At 50.3% G+C, this 16,817-nt stretch overlaps 1 protein-coding gene across 4 annotated transcripts in view; it reads right to left on the reverse strand.

The window, feature by feature from the left end:
* Nucleotides 1–16,817, reverse strand: part of oplah (5-oxoprolinase, ATP-hydrolysing) — a 107,217-nt gene that overhangs the window by 47,372 nt on the left and 43,028 nt on the right. For 3 of the 4 annotated variants that reach the window (XM_069915128.1, XM_069915130.1, XM_069915132.1), the window contains 6 exons: nt 13,220–13,506; nt 10,056–10,168; nt 9,423–9,593; nt 6,120–6,263; nt 5,519–5,657; nt 2,939–3,051 (listed from right to left, as the gene is read on the reverse strand). In XM_069915128.1, the coding sequence (XP_069771229.1) occupies nt 2,939–3,051; nt 5,519–5,657; nt 6,120–6,263; nt 9,423–9,593; nt 10,056–10,168; nt 13,220–13,506 (967 nt within the window). The remainder of the gene's footprint in view (nt 1–2,938; nt 3,052–5,518; nt 5,658–6,119; nt 6,264–9,422; nt 9,594–10,055; nt 10,169–13,219; nt 13,507–16,817) is intronic. The other variant, XM_069915131.1, reaches the window with a different exon arrangement.

A 16,817-nucleotide genomic window follows, 5' to 3' on the forward strand; every position in this document is an offset into this window, starting at 1 on the left:
ATTTTAAAAACCTGAAAGGGGTAATAATCGCCGTTTTAGGAATGTCATCCTTATGGACTGGGATCTGATGGTATCCCTTGACAAGATCAACTTTGGAGAAAACACGGCAATTGTGCAGATGGGCAGGGAGGTGGGACTAGAAAGGGGTGTTTGGTTCGGTGCGGACTAGAAGGGCCTAATGGCCTGTTTCCGTGCTGTAATTGTTGTTATGTTATGAAATCTTGTATATGAGGGATCGGGTATCTGTTGGGTGTAGTTATATTATTGAGCCTATGGTAATCGCCACAGGGTCTCTATCTACCTGTTTTCATGGGTACCATGTGTAATGGCGATGCCCAAGGACTGTTGGAATGCCGAATGATACCTAATTCCTCCATTGCAGTAAATTCTGCCCTTGCCTGTCTGAGTTTATCAAGTGGAAGACAACGAGACCTGGCATAAATCGGCGGGTCTGAAGTGTCTATGTAATGGGACACATCATGGGCTGTTTTGGAGGTATCAAAGTTAAGAGAGAGAATACCAGGAAATTCGTCAAGCAGGGCAGGATAGGCCTCTTTGTGCGGGGTATGTACCCCAAGATGGGAAACTCTTTGCTGCATACCAGCAGGTATGTGAAAAGTGATGGCATGAAACAATTTCCAACAGAAAGCAACGCAAGCCAAGGCACAATTCCAATGGAATGTCACCCCTTCTATCCCAATCGTGACCCGTTGTGTGCCAAAGCTGGGAATGGTAGTCCCATTCGCTGCTTGAAGAGCCAGGTGTTGTGGCTTATGTGTCTTTTCAAAATAGGTTGGTGGGAGCAAGTTGACCTCAGCACCCGTGTCTACGAGAAGCTTGCTCTTATCAGCATCATCTTGAAGATACAGGAGGCCAGTACTTGTGCCAGCTACCGAGGCCACTACTGGCAGCCAGCTTTTTCGTTTCCCGACTTTTTTCTGTAATAGCTACATGGTGAGACATATTTACAGGCAGTTTTTCCCCCAATGGTAATATTACCATTCTCGCTGCCTGTCAGCAAATTCCTCCTTCTTTGTCTGAACTACAGACACAGGAGGTTCGTAAGACACAGGAGATGGATCTGCTGTGAAAACAGGATGTGTGTGTGCAGACTCCTGCATTGGAGCATGGTAGAGCCTGTCAGCCTCCCGGACCACGTCAAGGGGACGGCAGAAATCCATGTTAGCGATTGGTATTGCGACACAACCCAGGAGTTTAGACAGGAATAGTCTCAAAAAGCAAGCAGTGAGAATGACCATCTGCTAACGCGAGCATCTCATTCATTAGATGGGATGGATTCCTGTCACTCAGTCCCTCCATATTCAAAAGCCGCATGCCGCACTCGTGCCCGGTCATTTCCAGCATGTCCAGGAGAAAATGGCGGAACATGGTGTACTGGTTGTCCACCGAGGGATTGGCAATAAATTCACTCACTTTAACTGCCGTAGCAGTGTCCAACGCATCTACAACATGCCAGAATTTCATGTTCTCTGTCATTATGCCACGAAGATGAAACTGGGTTTCAGCCTGATTAAGCCACACCCGAGGTTGATGGGTCCACAAGGGAGGCAAGTGAAGTCCCACCACATTAACTGCAGCCGAGGCAGCAGCTGCTGCTGTAGTTGTGTCCGTAATAAGTGTAGATTCAAGCTTCGGCTGAATCTTGCAGTCGGGGTCACCAATTGTAGTGACTACTTTGGTAGAGCGACTAAAGCAATCCCCCTACACCGGGTTAGTCAACACAAGACTGTTTTATTTAGACTTTACAGATGGGGTGGTGACATCACTGTGTTTGCCGCTGATCCGCAGGGCTGGTAGGTTTAAATTAAACAGTGGGGGCCCTGCACCTTCTAGAAAGAGGCACAGCAAACTAATGTGCCATTACTCGGCCTGCAGCACTGCGTGTACGGTCCATTAACCCGATGGGTACCCAGCAGTCTGGCCTACGGCTCCACACATTTACTGAAGAGCCGTGCCGGCAACAGTTCGTGATACCGTGCTGTGCGCCTGCTCAGCCCGCGACACGGCTTCTACAAAGTATTATTTTGAATTTACCACTGTCTGGTGAATTTCCCATTGCTGTTCCTGTGTTAGGGCTAACAAGATTTTATTAGTTCGTAACACCTTTGAACTGATGATCCAAATGCTCATCAGGGTTCAGCTGAAAACCTGAAGCATCCCCAACAACCCTACTTCCTCCAAAGCCCAAGAAAATTCAGCACCTCCCTGAGATCTCTCACCAGTGTCTACAGGTGACCCACAGGAAGCCTCCTGTCAGGTACAGGAGGCGCTCCGCCAAAGACTGCAAGTTGTCCACACCGATACCGTCACATAAACCACCATACCTTTGCTGAGTCCCTCTCTGGCCCCTATCACACTCTCCTCTCCCACATTCTGTCGAGCAGAAGATACACATTTGATAACACAGACCTCCAGATGCAAGAAAAACCTTTTCCTGTTTTTAATCAGACATCCCATTGGAGAAAGACCTGCTGCACTGTTTAACCACTCTTTACTCTTGTCCCCTGTTGTAACAGCACTCACTACACTGCTATTTATTTATTTGTTGTTCTTGCACCAGCTGCAACATGAGTTGACTTGGCTGGATACCACACCCAACACCCCGTTTCATTGTATCTTGGGTCTCGCAATAAACAAATCAGAGCATTTCAATTCCTGAACAATGAGAGTCCTCTGCAAACTCCAGGCAGGAGACTCACAGGGGAGACACGGACATGCCTGGTGGGGAGGGGAGACGTGCCTTGAGGGTGGGGAGCTTGGACACACCCTGTGGGGAGACGCCGATATGCTTCGCGGGGAGACTCCGTCACATCTTGCAGGGAGACACCGACATGCCTTGTGGGGAGGGGGAGGGGAGCGCAGACAAGCCTCGCGGGGAGACACGGATGAGCCTTGGGCTGTGACAGGAACCACCTACCTGTTTTTATCAATGATAATGGCAGGACCACAGATGGTGTGCCCATATGATAGCTCCTCTTGGAGGTACACAGCCGTGTCCACATAACCATCGTCAAAGTAACATTTCACCTCCTGAGGACCAAGTCGGGACAAAAAAAAACTTTAATAACTGCAGATGTTGCTGAAATAAAAACACGACTCTGGAGAAACTCAGCAGGTCAAACAGTGTCCTTTATTCGGTAAAGATAAAGATTCATAACCAATGTTTCGGGCTTGAGCCCTTCATCAAGGTCAGGGAAAATGTAGACAGGTGCCTGAATAAAATGGGGGAGGAAGGGGCAGGGAGAGGAGCATAGTCCCACAGGTAATTGGTGGATAAGGGAAGGGGGGACGGCTCTGTGAATGGAGAGGGAAGGGGTGGAGAGCTGGAGGGACGGAGACAGAGGGACGGGGAAGAGAGCGAGAACGGGGAGTGACTGGCCCTAACATCCCGTTACTTGAGGTTCTCCCACTATCGGAAGCCTCCTAACATCTACCCTTTGGGGTCTTTTATGTTTGAATAAGATCATCCCTGCACTCCAGGCAATACAAACTCTCTCTCTCTCCTCTCATCCCAGGAATGACGTGTTCAAAATCATGAGGGAGTCGATCAGCGGAACGCATAGAGTCTTTTCCCCAGAGTAGGGGAATTGGTAACCAGAGGGCATGGGTTGAAGGTGGGGGGGGGGGGGGGCGGGAAAGGGGGAGATTTAACAGGAACCTGAGGGGTAACGTTTTAACACAGAGGGAGGTGGGTGTGTGGAACGGGCTGCCAGGGGAGGGGGTTAAGGCAGACACAGTTGTAGTGTTTCAGAAAATATTGGATGGTTTTGGAGCAGCCATTCTCAAACATTTTTCCAGTTGCACTCCCCCTCCCCCTCCAGGACTCTACTCAAAGTTTATGGCCTAACCCCTCCCCTGCTTCCCTGTGAAGCAGTCACGCTTTGGTTTTTTCCGTGCTTCTCTCCTACCGACTACATAAAAGATATTTATTTTACGCGAGGTGGAAAGAAACCAAGGCTTTTACTTAAATGTGTTGCCCCCAACCCACCAGGGAGAATGGCTGGTTCAGAGGGATTTGGGCCAAACGCAAGCAGGTGGGCGGGACGGTGGCCAGCATGGGCTGGTTGGGTGGAAGGGCCTGCTTCCACACTGGGCAACAGTGCGGTACAAGACTCACTGATGGACTGCCTCCGAATGAGGGTACCAGAGGTGTCCGCAGCCCTCCCAGTGCAGTCTCAGTAACACCCAGGACAACCTGAACACTGCTTCTCCATTTCAGATGTTCCTTTACTGCCACGTCATAGTCATTCCTTGAGGAAGGACTCAGGCCCAACACTTTGTACCTTCATATTTACTTTAGACCAGTGGTTTGCAACCTTTCTCTTTCCACTCACATCCCTCTTTAAGTAATCCCTATGCCATCGGTGCCCTGTGATTAGTAAGGGGTTGCTTAAGGTGGGATGTGGGTGGGAAGGGAAGGTTGAGAATCACTGCTCTAGACCCAATTGTTACTGAAATATTTTGCTTGAGATAAACTGTCATTGGCCCATTTCCTTTGGAGTTATGAAACTGTGCACATAACGAGTCAATGAGGGACAATTAAAACAGTGATTTCAAACTTTTCCTTTCCACCCACATCCCACCTTAAGGAATCCCTTACTAATCACAGAGAACCTATGGCATACTTAAGGTGGTCTGTGAGTGGGAAGAGAAAGGTTGAGAACCAATGCTATATAGGGGCAGCACAGATAGTGTAACGCTGTTACAGCGCCAGTGATCAGGACTGGGTGCTCCTCATTCTCCCCCTGCCTGCTCCGGTTTCCTCCCACCATTTGAAACATACCAGGGGCTGTAGGTCAATCGGGTGTGTGGGCCGGAAGGGCCTGTTACCACGCTGCATTTAAATTTAAAGATCAGTGCGTGAGCTTCTCCAGGACTGCGCTTTTACGATATTCAACCCCCCCCTCCCCAGTACCGGTAACATCTCAGTGGATCTCCTCTGTGCCCCTTTCCAACCCATTGATCTCTGTCCACTTTGAAATTTCATGTTGATTTGAACTGCATTTTCCCCATCATCCTCACATTTTCATCTATTCTTGGACTATATCCTTCTGTCCAGCCCCTCCTCACACTGTTACCTCCCCACAGACACACCCCGGAACGTGGAGGCGAGGAGGGATATCGATCAGGTGCAAGCATTTTGATTTGAGCATGGTGTTCGGCTCAGACATGTTGGCCAAAGGGTCTGTGCTGAGCTGTGGTCTTTCAACCCATCTCTCACGTTTGGTCAGGACACTTTCAATAAACTTGTGTACAACTGCAACGGCCAATGGTAAGATTTCTACCTTATCTTCATTGTACAGAGTGGACTGGGGCCTGGTCATGGGGCAGGGGTCAGTAACCACGGGCTGGGTCACAGAGGCAGGGCCCAGGTCATGGGGTCAGGATCCAGGACACAGAGACAGGGGCCGGTCACACGAGGACAGGGCCACAGGGTCAGGAGCCAGGCCCATGGGGTCAGGTCACACGGAGACCTGGCCGACACTCTCACACTTACAGTTTCAATGGGCGCTGTGACCCCACTCGACTGTATCCTCCGCTCCAAACCGATGGCAGACTTGCCACAACCTCGCACGCGGACATTGTCAACCATGATTGGCCGCTCCGGGATCACAAAGCCAAACTCCTTCATGTACCTGCAGTCATTCCGTTAGTCAGTCATATGTCAGGTGGGCAGTGACCCTCCTCACCTCCCCGAGACCCAGGGGTCATACCTGCCACTCCTCCCAGAGACCCGGGGGTACACATCCCACCTCTCACGAAGACCCAGGGGTTACAACCCCACCCCTCCCGGAGACCCAGGGGGTACACACCCCAGACGTCTCCAAGACCCAGGGGTTAACCCCCCACCCCTCCCATACACCCCACACCTCCCCGATACCAGGGGTTACACCCCTCTCTGAGACCCGGGGTCATATCCCCACTCCCCCCCCTTCCATAAAACCCACGGTTCCCCCCCAGAGCCCATGATTCCCCGGTTCCTGCTCCCTCCCACTGCCGCCGATGAAGACAAAGTGAGAGCAACACCCTCTCTCCCCACCCCCACATCCAACATGCTGCAGGAACACAGATTATGGAACTTTCCGGAGGTTGCGGACCTGCTGGTGAACGCGGCGCGGAAGTCTCCATGGCGACAGGACGGGGTCCCGGGGCGGGCAGGGTGGCCATTGGCGGAGCACATCAGGGCGCAGTCCGTGCGTGCATATCGCATGTGCAGGAAGGCCTCAGTGCTGATCTGGGACCTGGAATCACCAACAACACACCCCTGCATTTATGTAGCACATTCAACACTGTCAAACAAACCCAAGCTTCCTCACAGGAGGAGCAATCGGCCCACAGCTGACTCAGGCTGGTGACAGAGTAGAGAGGCAGGTCACTGGGAGGAAGACCACAGCCAATCCAGTTCACCCCAACACCGGAGAAACACAAACTGGAGGACTGGAGGCAAGGCCAAGGCCGGTGGAACAACACAGAACATTCCAGCACAATACAAGGCCTTCAGCTCACGTTGTTGTGCAGTCCGACAGAAACGGACTCAACCTCACATCCACAACCCTCGATTGTTCTTGCACCCATGTGCATGTCTAACACTCTTTTAAATGTCCCCTCATGTTCCAGCCTCCACCATCACTTCTGGCAAGGCAGTCCAGGCCCACATCACCCTATGTAAAAAACCTTACCTCTAACATCTCCCTTCCCCCAAACTTCCCTCCTCTCGCTTTAAACAAACGTCATCCGGCACTTGCCATTGTCGCCGCAGGGGAAAAGTGCTGTCTGTCCACACTATCTGCACCCCTCGAATATACTTCTCACCCCTTGTCGTCCAAAGAGAAAAACCCTAGCTCGGTCAATCTAGTCTCCAATCCAGGCCATCTTGATAAATCTCCTCTGCACCTTGTAAAGATTATACACCTTCCTGGAGTTTTGTTTTATCCTTTTATCTGGCACCTAGTGATCACTTGGGGAAACAGGTGGATCTCCCACGGGCCACCCATTTCAATTCCCCATCCTATTCCCTAGGTCTCATGCACTGCCAGACTGAGATTTTTGACAGATTATGTTATATTTTATATTGTATATAGATAAGTTTTAAAGGAAATAAATTGGGGCAGGTTTTTTAGTGTACATCACATACAAACACTTCAAAACAGATCGCATTTAAAATGCCAGAGCTCTGCTCAAGCCAGTCAGTCCAGGCTCTGGGTGCCTTTGCAAAAACTTTGAAGAATGCCTATAAGGACTGCAAAAGTAGGTGTCAATTGGACATGGTGGGGAGTAAAGGATTGTTGTTTTGGAAAGCAACAGATGAACGGACTCAGAAGATTGGGTCCAGTGCCGCAGTGTGTTTGAATGCAGTTGGCTGTTCTAAGAGGATCATGTGGTTTTCTCTGAGAGAAAAAGTGAGGATTCAGTTCTACGGTTCAGCAGCAGCAGCTGGGACTGGAACAGGACAAGCTGGCAAACTTGTGGAAAAACCCCATTTTTAAGAGGGGTTATGAGTATTTAGTTCAGCTTGGTCAAAGCCCTTGTTGCCCATACAAGAGGAAAGGTCTGGCTGTATAATGTTTCACTTGAAATAAGGGAAACAAAAAGGAACTCTGTAGTGACCTGAAAGAAAGAGGTCATCATCTGGAGAACCCTGATGGGGAAAGTTTCTTCTGCAAGACACTGACGTGGCTGATCAGAAGGAATCAGTTTGTGTCCAACAAGCAAAAAATCTCTCTCTGAAAACCAACAAGAACCTTCCTGAGCGGTAACCATTTACCTTTCAAGCACCAAAGCCTGGCAAGATTCATAAATGTTAAATTCTGTGCACAGTCTGCCTGATTTGCCTGATATCAGTGAACTTGGAGGAGTGAGAAGTGAGATTGGACTGTGAATCAAAGAAACCAAGTCCTTTACCCTGGTGTTTTTGGTACACAGATAGCCAATCTGTTTGCTCATAGTTTTGCTATTATCTGATTCTACCTGCATTGAATTCACCCATCGTTATTGAATGAAGATCTACCGGGACCAATGCCTGAAGAGGGTGCACAAAATCAGTGAACCGGTGCAGACTCGAAAGGCCTATTTCCACTCTGTAAATGGTTATATGGTTATATGGTTAACTTTCCTGAACTTACACACACATTACATACACATGTGCTTAGAATTAGAAGGGGATTAAGTTAATTGGAATAAGTTAAAGTTCGATCCTGATTATGAAATCAATTTAAAGAAAATTAAAAGCAACTTTTGTTTAAGAAACCATTTGATTGGTGAATTTCTATCGCTGCTGGGTTTTGGGATCCTCTGGGCTCATAACACTACCATGAGGAAGGGCTCAGGCCTGAAACATCTGTACCTCCTATGGACACTGTTTCAGTGAAAACATCTCATGGCGTTTGACGGTAATATAGAGCAGTGTAATTAGCACGATGCTGTGACACTGTGTTAGCAGGGCCGTGCCCTGCAATGGTCATGGTAATGCAGCAGTAGAAATACGAACAGCAGGAAGGCCCTGGATTAGAGCAGAGCTGATCGCAAGCCTCACTGCCACTTCCTTCCACTAACTCCATGCTCCATTTCCCCGGGGAAGGGGATTCTTGTTCCACAGGGCACTGATTTGAAGTGACTGGGAAAGATTGTGGGAGGGGTGTGTGTGGAATGAGACCCTTCCCCTTGACCCTGGGGAGGAGGGTTCCCCTCAGCCCCGGGTGAAAAGACACTTCCTTTCGACCCTGGGGTGGGAGAAACCCTTCCCCTCAATCCCATGGCAGAGAGACCCTTCCTCTTCGCCTGGGCAGAGAGACCCTTCCCCTCGACCTAGGCAGAGAGACTCTTCCCCTCAGCCCAGGCAAAGAGGACCCTTCCCCTCGACCTCGGGTCAGAGAGACCCTTCCCCTTGACCTCGGGTCAGAGACCCTTCCCCTCGACTCCGGGTCGGAGAGAACCTTCCCCTAGACCACGACAGAGAGGACCCTTCCACTTGACCAGGACAGAGAGGACCCTTCCCCTCGACCCTGGGTCAGAGAGACCCTTCCCCTTGAACAGGTCAGAGAGACCCTTCCCCACGACCCTGGGTCGGAGAGACCCTTCCCCTCGACCCTGGGTCAGAGACCCTTCCCCTCGACCCTGGGTCAGAGAGACCCTTCCCCTTGACCAGGACAGAGAGGACCCTTCCCCTCGACCTTGGGTCAGAGACCCTTCCCCACGGCCCTGGGTCGGAGAGATCCTTCCCCTCGACCCTGGGTCAGAGAGACCCTTCCCCTCGACCCTGGGTCAGAGAGACCCTTTCCCTTGACCAGGACAGAGAGGACCCTTCCCCTCGACCCCGGGTCGAAGGGACCTTTCCCCTTGATGCCGGGGCGGACAGACTCTTCCCCTTGATGCCGGGTGGTGGTCCGAAGACTGGGCCTTACCTGTGGAAGCCCTGGGCGAGCAGCGCATCCACACACTGCTCCTGCAGTGCTGACATGCGTTGGTCCAGCTGGGGGAAGGAGTCCTGTCCATACACAGCACTGCATGGCTCCTGTGCCTCATGCACCACGTCTGCCAGCGCTAGCCCGTATGCCGACAGGATACCACCATACCTGGGGGGGGGGGGGGCGTTGGAGAGCAAGGCAAGGAGAGAGAGGGGAAACAAGGCAAGGTGGGAGGAGATGGGGAGTGAGGGGAGGGGAGAGGGAACGAGGGGAGAGAATAGTGGTGAAAGGAGAAGGGGTACAAAGGTAGAGGGAGGGAAGAGGGAGGAGGGAGAAGGGGAAAGGAGGGGAGAGGGGGAAGAGAAAGGGAACAGGGGTGGGGAGACAGGAGCGAGGGAAGGGGAGTGAGGGGAGCGAGAGGAGAGGGGAATGAGGGGAGAGGGGAGGGGCGTGAAGGGAGGGGGAGAAAGAGGGTAGCGAGGGAAGGGGGAGTGAGAGAAGTGGGGAGTGAGAGAAGGAGGAGTGGGGGAGCGAGGTGAGGGGAAAGGACACAAAGGAAGCTGTGTGATCACGGGGGGTTGACAGAGCCGCTGTGGAGAAGTCGTATCCATGTTTGATCTCTGCACCTACTTGTGAATGAAGACGGTTTTCATCCCCAGCGCCCTGGCGATTGCACAGGCGTGCTGCCCTCCGGCCCCTCCAAAACACGCCAGCACGTGGCGGGAGGTATCATGCCCTTTGGCCTGGGATGGGAGAGCAGGAAGAACATGTTGGTCCACGGTGGGGTGGGGTGCTGCCGGAATCTGACTGCCTCGGAGCAGAATATCCATCCTGAGCCACGCTCTCTCCATCCCACTCTGCTCTGCCACCCCGGACACCTCCACCCCCACTTCTCTATCCCCATTTGCTCTCTAACCAACCACCCACCCCCCCCCCCCCCACCCCACAATCTCTCCTTGCTCCTTTTCTCCAACCTGCTTCACAGGTCGAGATCCCGTTTTGATCCTGACCTCCAACACTCACTGTCTGTGTGGAGTTTGCACACTCTCCTCATGACTGGGTTGTTTTCCCCCAGGTTTCTTGGTTTCCTCCCGTACCCCAGAGAGAAAGTTTGGTGGGTTTAACTGGCCAAGGTGAACTGCGTGAAATACGAACGTCTGCAGACAATGATTGCAGCAAATACACCCAGAAATGCTGGAGGAGCTCGGCCGGTCTCTCAGCATCCGTAGGAGGTAAAGATAAATCACTGATGGTTCGGGCCTGAAACCTTCAGGGTATAAACAAATAACAGGCAAGTGTCTGAATAAAGACTGCTGAAGAATGTTAGGCGGAGGAGTCCAGACCATCACAGGGTGTGATTGGATGTGATAAGAGGAAAGGTGAGAATTGATTTTGGCCAGAGGGAAAAGGGAAGAGACAGAGAGAGACAGACAGACCAACAGAGAGAGAGAGAGAGACAGACAGACCAACAGAGAGAGAGAGAGAGACAGACAGACAGGCCAACAGAGGAGAGAGAGAGAGAGAGAGAGAGAGAGAGAGAGAGAGAGAGAGAGAGAGAGAGAGAGAGAGAGAGACCGGTGTAAGTGCATGCTGGGGGAAAAGTGACGGGGTAGAAAATAGGATGGGGCCATTTAGTGAAAACCTGAAAAGTTGATGTGATGGCATTTGATTGGAGGGCAGGGCGGAGAGGGAGAGAGAAAGCAGGGCAGAGAGGGAGGGTGGAGAGGGAGAGGAAGACAGGGGTGGTGTTTCTCGAATTTGCGGGTGGTCTCAGTCTGGCAGTGCAAGAGACCACAGACAGACATGTCAGTCAGGGAATGGGATGAGGAATTGAAATGTGTGGCCACTGTGGAGATCCACACTATTGCAGCGGACAGAGCCAAGGTGCTCAACGAAGCAACCTCCCCACTTGCGTGCAGTCTTTCCGATGAAGAGGAGACCTCAGTGGGACGACCCCCGCAGGTTCACAAGTGAAATGTTGCTTTACTGGGAAGGACAGTGAACTTGACTGGAACCTGACAGTGAACTGACATTGAGCTGCCCCTAGTGTGTCGGTGAATGTGGGAGGACACTGGTGGTTGTGGAAGGGTGCCTGCTGCAGGGACACAGGACTGTGTACGCAGAGCTCCTGGTCTCACTCTCATGATGGGTCATTTCTGTCCTGCTCAACTCTATGACTAATCAGAAAAATGGGACCAGCTCCAACAGGCACATGATGGTTGATCATAATGATATGGGAGCAGAAGTAGGCCATTTGGCCCCTCGTATCTGTTGATCCATTCTCCCTGCCTTCTCCCCATAACCTTTTGAGATACCTATTGATACCCAATGACCTGGCCTCCACAGCCACCCGTGGCAGCAAATTCCATAGGCTCACCTCCCACCCCCACCCCGGCTGAAGAAACTCCTCTGTTTTAAACAGGCTTTCTTCAGTGCTCAAGATGTGCCCCCTTGTCCTAGACTTCCCTACCATGGGAAACAACTTGACCACATCTACTCTGTCCAGGCCTTTCAGCCTTCAAAATCCTTCTAACAGGTCCTCCCTCGTTCTTCTGAACTCCAAGGGATACGGTCCAAGAGCCATCTAACACTCCTCATATGCTAATCCCTTCATTCCCAGAATCATCCTTGTGAACCTCCTCTGAACATCCTCCAATGTCAGCACATCCTTTCTTAAATAAGGCCAAAACTGCTCACAACACTCCAAGTAAGGTCTCAACAGTGTCTTATAAAGCCTCAACATCACATCCCTGCTCTTCTATTCTATTCCTCTGGTCAAGAAAGCCAACATTGCATTCACCTTCTTCACTGCTGTGTGAAGTCGTGTATGACTCCATGACAACGTACACCTTTACTCTCTCCTTAGGCTAATGCTTTGCATTTGTCTGTGAAACTCATTCACACATTGCAATATCTGACAGTACACATCCCCTTTACATTAGAGCAGTGGTTCTCAACCTTTTTCTTTCCACTCACGTACCACTTTAAGTGATCCCTGTGCCATCAGTGTTCTGTGATTAGTAAGAGATTGCTTAAGGTGGGATGTGGGTGGGAAGGGAAAGTTGAGAATCACTGCTCAAGACCCAATTGTTACTGAAATATTTTGCTTGAGAAAAATTGTCATTGGCCCATTTCCTTTGGAGTTATGAAGCCATGCACATAACGAGTCAATGAGGGACGATTAAAACAGTGGTTCTCAACCTTTTTCTTCTCACCCACATCCCACCTTAAGCAATCCCTTACTAATCACAGAGGACCGATGGCACAGGGATTACTTAAAATGGGATGTGAGTGGAAAGAAAAAGGTTGAGAACCACTGTATTAGACCTTCCAAAGTGCTGCACCTCACACTTGCCCCAGATTAAACTCCATCATCTTCCCACATCTGGAACTGATTCTAAATTTTTTTAAAATTTAGACATACAGCACGGTAACAGGCCCTTCCAGCCCACAAGTCCGTGCCGCCACATTTACACCAAATTGACCCCCATAGTTTTTTGATGGGTGGGAGGAAACCGGAGCCCCCGGGGAAAACCCCTGCAGACACGGGGAGAATGTACAAACACCTTACAGACAGCATGGGATTTGAACCCCACTCCCCAGATGGTACTGTAAGAGTTTTGCTAACCGCTATGTAAACTGTACTGCCAGTATGGTTCATGTTCCTGGATGCCTGCACCATGCCTGCAATCACGCCTTGGCCTACACCTGCCTGGAGATAGATGTGCTCTTCATGTGAAGCTTTATCCGCAGCCAGTCCCATTCCAGCCCCAATCCGGCATCTGGCAACGTACCTGAGTGAGAGCTCTGATTGGTCGGCACATTGACTCGTTCGCCACCCGGATGAACCCGAGGGCAACTTCTTCCAGGGTCATTTGCGATCGGTTGGAGCTCTTCCCCGCGATGTGCTGTGATTGGCTGGATAGGAAGGTGTTGACCTGTTTGGCAACCTTCTGGAACCCCTGGAGGGTCCCCTCCCTCCATAGCGGCTGGTCCTCTGTTGCTCCGAAAATCCTGGGGAAATAATCCGGCAGCAGTCGCCCGAGGCAGAGGTTCGCGTCGGTGATAGTGAGCGGGCCTCCTGGGGAAAGCGTGGCACTGGACGGTCAGCTTACCCTACATCAGCCGCAGCATAAAACACAAGTGTCGTTCAGGAATCTGCCCCCCACCGGACCCTCTCCAGCCCTCTCTGCGTCCAGGAGGAGTGTGGAACACAGACTCTCGAGCCTGATCCTCCATTCATCGGGACCCAAGCTGAAAGAACCACACCACACCACTGTGGATGACACAAAGGCTGGAGGAGTTGTGGATGGAGCTAAAGATTGTTGTAGGTTACAATAGGATATAGACAGGATGCATTGATTTAACACCATCATCCCTCAAAATTGATCAGTAAACTCTAAGACTGTGTAGTTGGATCCTGGATTTCCTCACATCCAGACCACAGTCAGTGAAGATTGGTAAGAACTTCTCCTCCACAATCTCCATCAGTACCAGAGCACCACTGCATTCTTAGCCCCTTGCTCTACTCACTTTATGCCTACAACTATGTGTGGTTTGGCACAACAGCACCATCTGCTAATTCGTTGATGATCCTATGGTAGTGGGTTGTATAAAGGGAGGGGAATGAGTCAGCCTACAGGATGGAGATTGAAAACTTGGCTCAATGGTGCACCAACCACAACCTCGCACTCAACGTCACCAAAACCAAGGAGCTGATTGTTGACTTCAGGAAGGGAAAACCAGAGGTGTATGATCCAGTGATCATTGGGAGATGAGAGGAGGAATGGGTGAGCAGATTTAAGTTCTTGGGAGTCACTATTTCGGAGGATCTGTCCTGGAGCCAACAAACCAATGGCATCATGAAGAAAGCACGTCAACGCCTCTACTTCCTTGGAGTTTGTGGAGATTTGATTTGACATCGGAAACCCTGGCAAATTTCTACAGCTGTGTGGTGAAAAGTGTGCTGACCGGCTGCATCACGGTCTGGTTTGGGGACACCAATACCATGAACTTGAAGCCCTCCAAAAGATAGTGGACTCAGCCCAGGACATCGCAGGGAAACCTCCCCCTCCCACCATCGAGAACATCTACAGGGAATGCTGCTGTCGGAGAGCAGCACAATTATCGAGGGTCCACTCCACCCAGCACACGATCTGTTCTCGCTGCTGCCATCAGGAAAGAGGTCTAGGGGCCACAAGACTCTCACCACCAGGTTCAGGAACAGCTGCTCCCCCTCCACCATTAGACTCCTCAACAACAAACTCAATCAGGGACTCATTTAAGACTCTTTATTGATTTTATCCTCTCTGCAGATTGCAGACTGTTTACGTGTACTTTGTGTAGTTTTTTTTCTTGCATGACCAATAAGTGGTAATTCTGCCTGACCCACAGAAACAGAATCTCAGGTTTGCATGTAATGTCTAGTACGTACTCTGACAATAAATCTGAAATCTGATGCGTTATGGAAGGTCAAACTTGAAAGCAGAGTACATGGTTAATGGCAGGATTCTTAATTGTGTAAAGGAACAGAGGGACCTTGGGGTCCAGGTCCATAGATCTCTCAAGGTTGACGCGCAGGTTGACATGGTAGTTAAGAAGGCTTATGACATGCTGGGCTTCATTAGTCGGGGGGGATTAAGTTCAAGGGTCGTGAGGTCGATAAAACTCTGCTTAGACCACACTTCGAAAATTGTATTTGGTTCTGGTCGCCTCATTACAGGAAGGATATGGAAGCTATGGAGAGGGAGCAGAGGAGAAAAGCATCAGAGGCATTTGATGTCTTATGAGGCAGGGTTAACAGAACTGGGGCTTTTCTCTTTGGAGTGAAGAAGGGTGAGAGGATTATGAGAAACATGGATAGGGTGGACAGGCAGCGCCTTTTTTCTGATACGACAGCAGCAAACATCGGAGGACATCTATACAAAGTGGGGGGGGGGGTGTTTAGGGGAGACGTCAGGGGTAAGAGAGCAGAAGGTGCCTGGAATGCATGGCCAGGGGTGGTGGTGGAGGAGGTACAATAGGGACATTTAAAAGATTCTAAGTCAGACACATGAATCCAATAAAAATAGAGGATTATGGGTGTGAGGAGGTGAAGGTTTAGTTTGTTGTGTAGGTTTCTATTGGTCAGCACAATATTGCGGGCCGAAGAGCCTGTGCTGTGCTGGACTGTTCTATATTCTATGACTGCACAGAAACAGGTCCTACATCCCATTCAGGCCCTGCCAAACTGATCATCTATCTCAGTGGTTCTCAACCTTTTTCTTCCCACTCACATCCCCCCTTAAGTAATCCCTCTGCCATCAATGCTCTGTGATTAGTAAGGGATGGCTTAAGGTGGGATGTGGGTGGAAAGAAAAAGTTTGAAAACCAATTGTACTTATTTGATTTGTTATGTGCACGGTTTCAGAACTCCAAAGGAAATGGGACAATGACAATTTTTCTCAAGCAAAATATTTCAGTAACAATTGGGTCTCGAGCAGTGATTCTCAACTTTCCCTTCCCACCCACATCCCACCTTAAGCAACCCCTTACTGATCACAGGGCATCGAGATCACTTAAAGTGGGATGTGAGTGGAAAAAGGTTGAGAACCACTGTTCTATCTGATCCCCTTTCTCCAGCGCTATCTCCCTGTGATAGTACAGATCTATCACCAATGTATATAGTGTATATAGTTACAGTATCTAGACTGTGCTTACAGCAATTGGCTGAGAGCTTAGCCACGCCTACTGTCTGGGCCTTAAACGGTTGTGTCCCTAGCCAGGTCGGATCATTCCGGACTGGTCGGCCACCTGTGAAGAGCCCCTGTCTTTTGCTAATAAAAGTCTTGGTTTGGATCAACAAGTCTTTGATTCTTTCGACGAGCTCTACACTCCCATAACCCTCGATTCTCTCCACCTCCACAAACCCATCGATGTTTTGAACGAGGAATTAGAACTCGGGGATCATAGCCTCAAGGTTCAGGGGAGTGGATTTAAGAGAGACGAGGAGGAACAACTTCTCCCAGAGTGGTGAATCTGTGGGATTCTCTGCCCGAGGAAGCAGCAGAGACTGCCTGATCAAATATATTAATGATACAGTTACATTTTTGAAAAGAGGGATTAGGGTGATGGAGGATAATGGCCAGGTAGGTGGAACTGAGTCCACATCCAGGTCAGCCGTGATCTAATTGAATGGGGCAGCAGGTTTGATGGACCAGATGAACCCTGCTCCTGTTTCTGATGTCCTTGTGGACTTAATCTGAATGAACTCAATGACTGTGCTTCCACTGCCCTCTGAAGTGGAAAGAATTTCTCTTCATCTCAGTTTTAAACCCATTTCTTTATTCTGTGGGGGTTCAGCAGGTGGACTGTAGAGAGCATTTTGGCCAGTTGCATCACTGTCGGGTACGG

This window comes from Narcine bancroftii, chromosome 1 (genome assembly GCF_036971445.1).
Source record: "Narcine bancroftii isolate sNarBan1 chromosome 1, sNarBan1.hap1, whole genome shotgun sequence".
Lineage (NCBI taxonomy): Eukaryota > Metazoa > Chordata > Chondrichthyes > Torpediniformes > Narcinidae > Narcine > Narcine bancroftii.